The following is a 12,901-nucleotide window of genomic DNA, read 5'->3' as shown; positions in this document are numbered from 1 at the left end:
TCAGTAAGAGCTGATGGTAGGGTTCAAACCCCATGAAGCCATGGACATAGGTTGTCAACAAGGCACTGTGCGAGATGGTGACGGCTCTATAATGGTGTGGGCTGTCTTTACATGGAACAGACTGGGTCTTCTGGTCCAACTAAACTGGATGATGATGATGATGATTTATGGTGGAGGGTACTAAACAGCTGGATCATCAGCGCCCTTCCATTAATGTTATACTGAAGAAGATTTTCATAATCTATGGAAGGAAATCAATAAACTGGAAAACTACGTTTGATCCCACCCCAGGAAACTTAAAGTAACACCAGGAAGGTGAGGTTCAGAAAAGCCTGTAATAAGACCCCAGTGAGATACAGCAGGAGATCATGGAGAAAATATCTGTAAAGATGCTGTTAAGAAAGCTCAACTGGAAATGGTTATGTTGGTTACACTGGCTGCTGGGAAACCATTTGCAGCTGTTCATGGACTTCTTGTTCCCAAATATTGACAGAAGTTCTATGGATGAACAAGCACCACATCACCAGGCAACAACTGTTTTTAACTGGTTTGAAGAACATTCTGAAAGTTCAAACAAATGATTGGGCCACCAAGATTGTCCAAGATGAATCTTACTGAACATTTATGAAACGTGACTGAGAGGTCGTTTCATGCACAAAATCCTGTACCAGCAACATTTTCACAATTATAGTTGGTTATAGAGGCAGCATGCTCAATATTTCACAAGAGACTTCCAACGACTTGTTGTGTCCATGGCACATCAAGTTGCTGCACTACGCTGGACAAAAGAAGGTCCAACATGGTATTAGGACATGTACTATGACTTTTGTCACCTCAGTGTATCTTGTACTACTGCAGTGGGTGTTGGCTGTTTGACTATATTGGCTATGGTAATGTGTTCACTATGCTATTCCTAGTAGTTCATCTGTATTCATATTTTCTTATTCTGATTTAGATCTATTTCAACATTATCCCTATCTGATTTTGTATTGATGGCCTTGTACTCACCTGGCCACTGTGCCTTCTGCTGCACTGCAGCAGAGCTATGCTTTAAGCCCAAATCAGTGAATCATTCCAAATATTGCCCTTGCTACCAAAAAGTTTGATGGTCCTCTTCAGAAACCATATGTTAGTCTGGCTTCTTCACAGATACCCTTCCAATGTGTGGTGGCACATATGGTACAACTAAATGCATAGCTGAAGCATATGAGCCACCTACCATGGCTAATTCCATGGTCTATGGGGGACAACTGTGTGAAATTCTAAGATAAAAGATGGAACAGAGACATGTATACATTGCTACAACCAAAATCTTCAATGCAATAAGATCATCACTTCTCTGTCTCCTGGACATGGTAATTTTGCAAAATACAAAAAAGTGCTTCATATAAATAAACTGTGATTCGAATCCTTGTCTGACCACAGTAGTTTAGAGCCACTATGGTTTTTCATTAAATTGCTTTAGGAAAAGGCAAATGCTTGTTTCTTCCCTGAACTATTGGCAAATATGAATCATTGATTCAACCATTTGTTCCTTTTTGTAGTGCATGAAACACTGTTGTATAATAGCAAGAAATACATGTCAATCATTACAACATTTTCATGAAATAGCTTGCCAAAGGCAAGTAAAAACCTTGACAAATTACATTACAAAAAAGGCCAGAATTGCTGTCATAAATGGAAAGCCCCAGATACCTAACACGATCAAACTTAGATTTTATAAAAAGATAGAAAAAAAAAAAAACAAGTTCATAACAACTATTTGAAATGTTGCATAGTACCAATTTCAGAAACATACCTTTTTCCCTACCTGGACCACTTCATGTTCAAGTTCAATATGCTGTTTATAGTTTGGATGAGGCTTCCTCTTTCGATAGTCATTCTCTGTAAAGGGCAGATCTGGTTCTTCCTATGAAGTAGAAATATGGTCAGCAGTAACTACTATTTGTAGTTTTGTGATATAAACTTCCTAAAAGGAACATAACAAAAATAGAGGATATGTACATAAAGTGGGATTTATCAATGCATACACAAATGTGCCTTGTAGATATTATAGATAATTTTAAGGCAATAACTGCCTTCCATTTTTTTGTCTAATGGTTGGGTTAATAGTTAACATCAGTTGTTTTTGTGCATAGGAATGTTCTTCAGAAATGATCTGTGGCTGAAACAAGCAGCCAGGGGGAAACTTCTCAGTTTCTGGTGACAATAAGCAGTAGATACCTAAAAGGAAAAGCATTATTTGATTGATGACATTCATGGCAAAGAATGGAGGAAGTATGCTGCTTCCTAAGTTAAGATCCTTTTTCATTTGGTTGACTATTGAAACATTTCATAAAATGTGTGGCTAACATGCTTCATTTAGATGAAGCAGCTCCAAGAAATCTTTATACTCTGTTAACTTAACATACAAATAAGTTTTATGTTCTTGTTTGTAAGCTATAGAAAAGTAATAAGAGTCCACAAATACTGGTTTGTGAAAATACAGTTTATAACTTTTTGATTCCTTTCACAATTAAGTATATGTTATTTGATTACCAATTTAAATAAAAAAGTCACACTGAGAATGACAGAAAAACACAGTTCTTTAAGAGATTTAATTGAATGGTAATCAACACAATTAGACTTCTTCAGAGTTGCAGTATTAAACCATGAAATAATGAATATGTCCCATCATATTTATTTGACTTTAACATATTTTTATTAGGTTGCTTTGTCATCTTTTTATTCCGTACACATTTTGCAATTGACTTGAAACTAACTTCCTGATGAGTGAGAGACTTGAAGCTTTCAGTGCAGCTCAGAACTGCATGCAATGCAATATCAACTTGATTTCTTGTTTGGTGTATGGCGAGTGTACTTTCTAAATATGAATCTATCCTCTATGTACCACTGTCCTCTATGAAGTGCATGGCAAAGGACACATCCATTGTACCAGTTATTATGGTCTCTTCCTGTTCCACTCACATATGGAGCACAGAAGGAATGATTGTTTAAATTCCTCTGCGTGTGCTGTCACTAATCTAACTTCTCCCCATGAGTGATATGTAGGGGATTGTACTGTAGTATATTCCTAGAGCCATCATTTAAAGCCAGTTCCTGAGTTTGTAAGCAGGCTTTCTCAGGATAGTTTATATCTATCTTCGATAGTCTGCCAGTTCAGTTTGTTCAGCATCGCTCTGACGCTCTCCCACAGGTCATCCATGACTATTCGTGCTGCTCTTCTTTGTATATGTCCAATACCCTCTGTTATTCCTGTTTGATATGGGTCCCACACACTTGAGCAATATTCTAGAATGGGTCACATGAGTGATTTGCATGTAATTTCCTTTGTAGAATGATTGCACTTCCCCAGTATTCTACCAATGTACTGAAGTCTACCACAGTTTTAGCCACATCTGAGCCTATGTGACCATTCCATTTAATATCCCCTACAATGTGTTACACCCAGGTATATGTGTGAGTTGGCTGAATCAAACTGCCACTCACTGACATTATAGTCATGGGATATTATATTTCTTTATTTTGTAAAGTGCACAATTTTGCATTTCTGAATATTTAAAGAAAGTTACCAATGTCTGTACCACTTTGAAATCTTATCAAGATTTGACTGGTTTATTATGCAGCTTCTTTAAGACAGAGCTTCAGTATAGATAACTGCATCATTTGCAAATGTCTGAGTTTACTATTAATATTGTCCTCACAATCATTAATACACAACATGAACAGCAAATATCCCATCAAACTTTCTTGGGGCATACCCAGACTTACTTCTACATTTGACAATGACTCTCTTTTGAAGATACCATGCTATGTCCTCCCTACCAAAAAATTCTCAATCCAGTCACATATTTCACTTGATATCCCATGATAATACTTTTGACAATAAGCATATATGTGCTACAGAGTCAAATGCTTTTTGGAAGTCAAGAAATACTGCATCTACTTAAATGTTTGATCCTAAGCTTTCAGTATGTCTTGAGAGAAATGTGGTGTCACCACCAGACACCACACTTGCTAGGTGGTAGCCTTTAAATCGGCCGCAGTCCAGTAGTATACATCGGACCCGCGTGTTGCCACTATCAGTGATTGCAGACTGAAGCCCCGCCACACGGCAGGTCTAGAGAGACTTCCTAGCACTCGCCCCAGTTGTACAGCCGACTTTGCTAGTGATGGTCCACTGCCTACTTACATTCTCATTTGCCAAGATGTTAGTTTAGCATAGCCTTCAGCTACGTCATTTGCTACGATCTAGCAAGGCACCATTATCAGTTACTATTGATATTGTGAATCACGTACTGTCAACACCGATGTTCATCATTAATGGATTAAAGTTAAGTATTCCAGCAGCTACATCTGTTTTTTCTAAATTCTAATTTCCTTGTCCTGTTCCAGACCTCACGCCAGCCTGCGTGAGCTAAAACGCGTGCCTTTCGGCCTCCTCAAGTAACATGGTGTTGGCTCTCCTGCCAACCACAACAAGAAAAGTATGAGTTTGGGTTCGTGTGATCAATGTTTTTCAGAATCCATGCTGGTTGGCATGGAGGGGGGGGGGGGGGGGGGGGGCATTCGATTTGCGGTAGCTCATTACATTTGAGTTAAGAATATGTTCTAAGATTCTACAACAAATCAATGTTAAGGATATTGGATGGTATTTTTGTGGATCACTTCTACTAGCCCTCTGTGCTTTCTTCCAATTAATGGACACGGTTTTTTGTTCAAGGGATCTACACTAGATTAGGGCTAACTCACCCGCAAATTGAGTATAGATGAAAGGGATTCCATCAGGTCTTGGAGTTTTGTTCAATTTTAATGATTTCAGCTGTTTCTTAATGCCACTGACACTGACACTTACTTCACTCACCTTTTCAGTGGTATGAGGATTAAATTGGAGCAATTCTCCTGAGTTCTCCTTTTTAAAGGAATGTTTGAAATCAGAGTTAAGCATTTCTTTTGCTTTGCTATCCTCAATTTCAGTTCCTGTCTCATTTGTGAGAGACTGGACACTAACACTGGTGCTAAAAACAGCATTTACATATAAGCAGAATTTCTTTTGGTTTTGTTAAAGATCATTTGACAATATTCTGCTACAGCAATCACTGCAGCTCCATACATTACTGTCTTGATAGCAACACACATTTCATTCAGCATCACTCTACTTATAGTTTTATACTTTAACACCTATTATGCAGTAGTCTCTATTTCTTTGTATGTTTCTCTGTAGGGTATGTACACTGAGGTGACAAAAGTCATGGGGTAGTGATATGTGCATATACAGATGGCAGTAGTATCGCGTACACTAGATATAAAAGGGCAGTGCATTGGTGGAGCTATCATTTGTACACAGTTGATTCATGTGAAAGGGTTTCCAACATGATTATGGCAACATGACAGGAATTAACAAACCTTGAATGCAGAATGGTAGATGGAGCTAGACACATGGGACATTTCATTCTGGAAATTGTTAGGGAATTCAGTCTTTTGAGATACCCATTGCCAAGAGTGTGCTGAGAATATTGGATTCCAGACATTACCTCTCACCACAGGCAATGCATTGGCAGATGGGCCACATTTAACAATTTAGAGCAGTGTCACCTGTTTAGAATTGTTAGTGCTAATGGACACAAAGTACTCTGTGAAATAACCATGGAAATCAATGTAGGATGTATGACAAATGATATCCATTAGGACTGTGCAGCAAAATTTGATGTTCATGGGTAGTGGCAGCACATGATAGAGGTGAGTGCCTTTGTTAGCAGCATGACATCGCATGCAGTGCCTCTCCTGGGCTTGTGACCAGATTGGCCAGACCCTAAATGACACGGACTTGATTCTCTGGTCCAACGGAAGTGATCATTGACTGGAAATGGTTATGTTCAATTACTTGGAGACCATTTGCAGCCATTCATCAACTTCATGTTTCCAAACAATGAGGGAATTTTTATGGCTGACATGCACCACGTCACTGGGCCACAACTGCTCACAACTGATTTGAAGAACATTCTCAATAATCTGAGCAAATGGTTTGGCCATCCACATCACCAACATCCATCCCATCGAACATTTATGGGACATAACTGAGAGGTTAGATGTGCACAAAATCTTTCATCAGCAACACTTCCTCTATTATGGATGGCTATAGAAGCACCCTGACTCAGTATTCTTTCTGACAACTTGTTAAGTCATGCCAAATTGAGCTTCTGCACTATGCTGGGAAAAAGGAGGTCTGACATGATATAATAGATGTCCCATAACTTTTGTCACCTGTGTGTATACCTTGAGGGTCCTTCCATAATGAACTGTTTTACTGGGTATATATCTACGCAGTGCATGGTCAACTAGTCTTTTAAACTTGGTCCATAGTTCCTCTACATGCTCCTGTCATGTGCTGAACGTTTTAAGTTCCTCACTGGGGTAAGATACCACTGCTTTTTTATATACTCTACTTTACATATGTATCTTTCTACATGTTTTAGTTGTCCTTTGTACTTTGGGAATCAGTGTTGCCACAACTGATCATGGCCATTGATAATAGTTTCAGTGTGGACATCCTCAAACAGGTCATTTCTATTTGTTGTCATTAGACTAAATATATTTCCATCATGAGTGGTGTTCTGAACTATCTCTTCTAGGTAGTGTTCAGAGAAGGCATTTAGTAATGTTTCACAGGAAGTCTTGCCACGTCTGCCACTAAGAAAACCGCAATTTTCTCAACTGATTGTTGGATGATTTAAGTCTCCAACAACGATTACATCAGGAGATGAGTGTGGTGGGCAATGAAAGGATCCAGTTACCACTCTTGATGCTGAGTCTTGCCCAAACAGTCTCACACACAGCTTCAGTTTCTATCTTGGAGGATTTGAGTTTCTTGTCTATTGCAACAAATACACCACCTCCATTTCCCACTTGTCTGTCCTTTCAATGTGCACTTAAATTTTCTCCAAAAATGTCATTGCTAACAATTTCACATTTTAACCAGCTTTCTGTACCAAGTATTATGTGAGCTTCACTGCTTTTCAGGAGCACTTCAGACTCTGGCACTCTGTTGTGAATGTTGGGGCAGTTAATTACCAGGATTTTAATACTTTCACTGTGGAGAGCATACTTTTGGATGTTACACATATACTTCTGGGTCTGCTACAGCTGTCATAATCTAGAGTAGAAGGAGAGTCATTTAATCTAAAAACCCTTGTGTGCACCCCACAAACAGTCAGTTACCAGAATAGCAGCTTCTGATGTGTAGTGCACACCTGACACATTTAGAGGGACCCTAACACTATGCCACAAGTCCAAGAAGTCACAGCCTAGCTTGTCACAGAACTTTCAAAGTCTCTTCTTCAGTCCTTTTATTTGACTTAGAACCAAAGGGCCACGGTCAATTTTGGGGGCAATGCTGCAAATTGTGAGCTTCGTTGAAACTCTGTGAGCAAGGCTGGTCTTCTCGATCTTCTCTCCACTCACTTGCTGGAATGATCCAAGTATGACCTCATAGCCCAGATGACAGGCATTGTTTGTTCCAAAATCCACAACTGGCTCCATCCTGTTCCCTCAGTGGTTGCTAGAACAGCCTTTTCAGCATGTTGCATGAGGCCCCCAGGCCTACATACTAAGTGCACCTGGTGCTCTTTCCTGGTCCCTCTGCCATTTCGCTAAGCAGTACCAGTAATTGTCATATGTCTGAACTGCCAATGATTAACAGAGTCCTATCCTTTTGCTTTCTTCTCCTCTTGATACAGGACAAAGCAGGTTTCCCCAAAACGGGTGAAGTGAGTCCAGCTAGGTACGTTTCAGTTTCAGTGAAGACCACCTCTAACTTGTTCCTGAGTCCTTCCTGGTTCCTGTCTACCCTGTCCAGGATGCCTAGATCTACCATTGACAGGTCACTGCAGATGAGACAGGATCTACATGAGCTTCCTTGGGACCAGCAATTACTAGGTCCCTATAAGAATTGAAGCAAATACACAAAACAAGATTTCTATAAATGCAACAGTAAAACCTGTGGTAAAAATTACTAATTCTCAAAAACTTTCTGAGTTTAATTATATTCATTAACAAACTAAAAAACAGAGTTAATTTAAGATAAATGTTGATAATATATACTCCTCTTTAAGGAATAACTAGATGTAACACAATAGCATACTTACAATATCTGCTACAATAACTAAGTCAGAAACACTGATTTACTATTAATTAGATTATACTTGAGACAATGGTAATTTCCAAAAATTCTCAAAAATGTACTCTGTTTTTCTGTCCGTCTATTTGTTCAGAACAAATTTTGCAACTGATTTTACAGTAACTTTCTGCTGAGCTAGAGACTTGAATCTTTCACCATAGCTCAGAACTTTATGATAATGTAATAATATCTTCCCAAGAAAACCCCATGGCTTTGCTCAGCTCAAAATGTTCCGGAGTTTCAAGTTCCCCGATCGGATCTCCGGGGGGAATCAGGTTGAGAGGAGCTTCACGAAGAGTAAGATGGTGCAACGAGAAGCACTGCATAGGAACATGGAATGTAAGATCCATGTATCAAGGAAAACTAGACATAGTGAAAAGAAAAATGGAGGAAATTAACATCGACATGTTGGGAATAAGTGAAATGAGGTGGACTGGCATGGGAGAATTTGCTTTGGATGGCCATTTGGTGCATTATTCTGGGCACGATAACAACAGAAGTAATGGAGTAGCCTTCATAGTTAGTGATAAAGTGAGAAAAGCTGTAATGGGATGCAAATATAAAAATGATAGAATGATGTCCATCAGGCTTCAAGGTCAGCCCCTCAAAATCACAGTAATTCAAGTTTATGCACCAACAACCGATGCTGAAAAGGAAATTATTGACCAGTTCTATGGCGATTTACCGGAATTACTACTGTCAACACCAAAAAAGGATATTGTCTTCATAGTTGGAGATTGGAAAGCCAAAGTGGGAAATCAAGCTGTAGAAGGTATAACAGGGAAATATGGTCTTGGTACAACAAATGAAGCTGGACAGAGACTCCTAGAATTATGCCAAGAAAATGCATTGATAATTACTAATACACTGTTTCAACTACCAAAACGATGCCTATATACCTGGACTTTGCCAGATGGCCAACACTGGAACCAAATTGATTACATACTTTGTAATCAGAGGTGGAAGAGCGCGGTTCAGTCAGCTACAACAAGACCTGGGGCTGACTGCGGATCAGATCATGAGCTCCTGATTGCAAAATTTTGTCTGAAACTTCAGAATGTAGCAAAACGTATCCAAACTTGCAGATACGACCTTAACTCTATACCCTCTGACTACGCTGTAGAGGTACAAAACAGATTTAATCTATTACAGCTAGAGGACAAAAGCTTGCAAGAGATGTGGACAGAAGTAGCTAATACTGTCAAGGAGGCCGCAGAGAAACACATTCCCAAGAAAAGTAACAGCAAGAAGGCTAGATGGCTATCAGTTGAGGCACTGCAAGTTGCAGAAGAATGAAGGAAAGCAAAAATCAAGGGAGGTAGATCAGCTATGTTTGAATTAAATAAAGATTTTCAGAAATTAGCTACAAGAGATAAAAATATATTCTTTAATGAACAGTGCAAGGAAGTTGAAGATAGTAACGGAATGGGGAAGACAAGAGATCTTTATAAGAAAATTAGAGAAATTAAAGGAAAATTCCAGGCAAAAATTGGAATGATAAAAGATAGAAACAGGAAAGATCTGAGTGAAGCAGAGGATGTTAAGGAAATATGGGCAGAATATGTAGAAGACCTATACAAGAAAGAACTGCATAATGACAGGGCTTCTACTGCTGATGTTAATGTTAATTTAGAACTAGAGCCAGATACTTTGGAGAGCGAAATCCAGTGGGCCCTTGAAAATATGGCTGATAACAAAACTAGTGGACATGATGAAATACCAGCAGAATTGTTTAAAGTCACTGGAAAGGATGCAGTGAAAGCACTGCACTCAATATGTCAAAAAATATGGGTCACACAGCAGTGGCCAGAAGACTGGAAAAGATCAGTATTCATCCCCATTCCAAAGAAGAGAAGTTCTAAAGAATGCTCAGATTACCGAACAATCGCACTTATTTCACATGCTAGCAAAGTTATGTTGAAAATCTTACAAAATAGACTTCGCCAATATCTAGATCGAGAGCTACCAGAAGAACAAGCTGGATTTAGGAAAGGAAGAGGAACTAGAGATCAAATTGCTAACATTCGGTGGATTATGGAAAAAGCGAGAGAATTCCAGAAAGATGTGTACCTCTGCTTTATTGACTACGCCAAAGCCTTTGACTGCATCGATCACAACAAATTATGGAACGTACTGAAAAACATGGGTGTACCAGATCACCTCATTCATCTGATATGGAGTTTATACCTTGACCAAGAAGCTACGGTGAGAACTATGTATGGAACAATGAAATGGATAAAGATTCAGAAAGGGTTCCGGCAAGGCTGCATACTGTCACCGTACTTATTCAATCTGTATGCAGAACATGTTATGAGGAATGCGAGGCTAGATGAAGGAGAAACAGGAATTAAAATAGCTGGAATAAATGTAAACAACCTCAGATACGCGGATGATACGATCCTGTTGGCAGAAAGTGAAGAAGAATTGAGAACACTCTTACTGAAGGTGAAAGACGAAAGTGAAAAGGCTGGTCTTATGCTGAATATGAAGAAAATGAAAATTATGGCAACTACACCTACCAATTCGTGCGATATAGCAGGAGAAACCATGGAGGTAGTGACCACATTCAGTTATCTCAGTTCCCAGATCTCTGCTGATGGCGACTGCAGCCATGAAATCTGGAGACGCCTGTTGCTCGGTAGACAGGCGATGTCAAACCTTGACAAGGTTATAAGGTCCAGAGATATAACACTAGCAACAAAGATCCGTATTGTGAGGGCTATGGTCTTTCGAGTTGTGATGTATGGAGGTGAGACCTGGACCATTAGAAAGGCTGAACGGCAAAGAATTGACTCCTTCAAATTGTGGTGTTGGAGGAAACTTCTTAGAGTTCCATGGACTGCAAAGAGAACCAACAGATCAATATTGGAGCAAATAAAACCAGATTTCTCCCTGGAAGGTCTAATGTTAAAACAAAAGCTGACCTACTTTGGACACAATGCGAAGGCATGCCTCACTGGAAAAAACATTAATGCTGGGGAAGATTGAAGGAACTAGAAGAAGAGGACTTCAGAGGATGAGATGGATCGATGGCATCACAGAAGCAATGTGTCCCAACCTGGAAGGTCTACGGGAGAAAGTGCAAGGCAGGAAAAAGTGGTGTGATTTGGTTCATGGGGTCACGACGAGTCGGAACCGACTAAACGAATAGAGAGAGAGAGAGAGAGAGAATAATATCTTGGTTTAGTGTCTGTCTATTCAGCACAAACTTTACAATTGATTTTAAACTAACTTTCCAAAGAGCTAGAAAGTTGAAACTTTCACCATAATTCAAAACTGGATGTCACTGCAATATCAAATCACGTTCTCGTCTGGTGTGTATTGGTGGAAGGTACTTTGCGTATTGCTGCTACTTCCCCGTTTTCCTAATCCAGCTGTGAATGTTTCACAGTAAGAATTATTGTTAGTAAGCCTCCACTTGAGCTTGATTCTCTCTCATTTTTACCTTATCAATCTTTTTGCAAGATATACTTCAGAGGAAACAATATACTGGTTGAGTCAGGTGAAGAGAAACTGAAATAATCCTGAAATTTACCCCATGTCTGTTGTAATATCATCAAAATGTTTGAAATTGACTGAAATATTTCACTTGCATAAGAATAAACAGCGGAAAATAATTATTTTTTTTAAAAAAAGGTTTTAATGTGACATGTTTTATAAAATGGGCTATACAGTATAAAATAATTTCTCCTAGCCCCATACAGATAGTACTGAAAATCAGTGCTTGTGTATTTTTAATAGATATGGCAATATTTGTAAAATTTTAAACAAAAAACATTTGGTCCATGCAACAGATAATAGTAAGTAGTGTAGTGAATAGCTGTCATTGAGAAAAATCACACAACAGTTCATATCATTTGCAGTGAAATAAAATTGTCAGTAACTTAGATGAGCTATTCAGGCATCAATTATATATTGCATGTGCCCCATTTTTTCATTTCAAATTTTCACATAATGCCATAGCTATAAAAAATTCAAAAGCAGAAATTATCTGGACTGTAAGTCATTAGGAATCTGTAGGGAGAGAAGAGAAATTATTTTATACTTTTCAGTCCATTTTAAAAATATGTTATACTAAAATCTTAATTAAGTAATTATTTTCTGATTTATCTAATTTCTTTTTTAATATCATTTCTACCTTGCTGTAAACTCAAATTTGACTAATAAAGTCATCAGAAGATCAAAAGAAACTGCAAAACAATTTATAAAAAATGTCTGAATGGTGCAAAAAGTGGCAGTTGGCCCTAAATAATGAAAAGTGTGAGGTCATCCACATGAGTACTAAAAGGAACTCGTTAAACTTCAGTTACATGATAAATCAGTCTAATCTAAAAGCCATAAATTCAACTAAATACTAGGTATTACAATTACAAACAAATTGGAAAGAACAAATAGAAAATGTTGTGAGGAAAGCTAACCAAAGGCTGCATTTTATTGGCAGGACACTTATAAAATGTAATAGACCTACTACACTACGCTTGTCCATCCTCTTTTAGAATACTGCTGCACGGTGTGGGCTCCTTACCAGGTAGGACTGTTGGAGTACATCATAAAAGTTCAAAGAAAGGCAGCATGTTTTGTATTATCGTGAAATATGGGAGAGAGTGTCACAGAAATGATGGGATGGAAATCATTAAAAGGGAGGCATTTTTTGTTGGGACGAAATCTTCTCACGAAATTCCAATCACCAACTTTCTCCTCTGAATATGAAAATATTTTGTTGAC

At 38.5% G+C, this 12,901-nt stretch overlaps 1 protein-coding gene across 1 annotated transcript in view; it reads right to left on the bottom strand.

Moving 5' to 3' along the window:
- Window positions 1-12,901, bottom strand: part of LOC126163715 (adenylate kinase 7-like) — a 129,885-nt gene that overhangs the window by 92,049 nt on the left and 24,935 nt on the right. The window contains exon 5 of the mRNA XM_049920185.1: window positions 1,799-1,909. Coding sequence (XP_049776142.1) covers window positions 1,799-1,909 — 111 coding nt within the window. The remainder of the gene's footprint in view (window positions 1-1,798; window positions 1,910-12,901) is intronic.

Source organism: Schistocerca cancellata, chromosome 1 (genome assembly GCF_023864275.1).
Source record: "Schistocerca cancellata isolate TAMUIC-IGC-003103 chromosome 1, iqSchCanc2.1, whole genome shotgun sequence".
Lineage (NCBI taxonomy): Eukaryota > Metazoa > Arthropoda > Insecta > Orthoptera > Acrididae > Schistocerca > Schistocerca cancellata.
The sequence above is the reverse complement of the archived record's forward strand: the minus strand, read 5'-3'. Positions and strand labels throughout refer to the sequence as shown.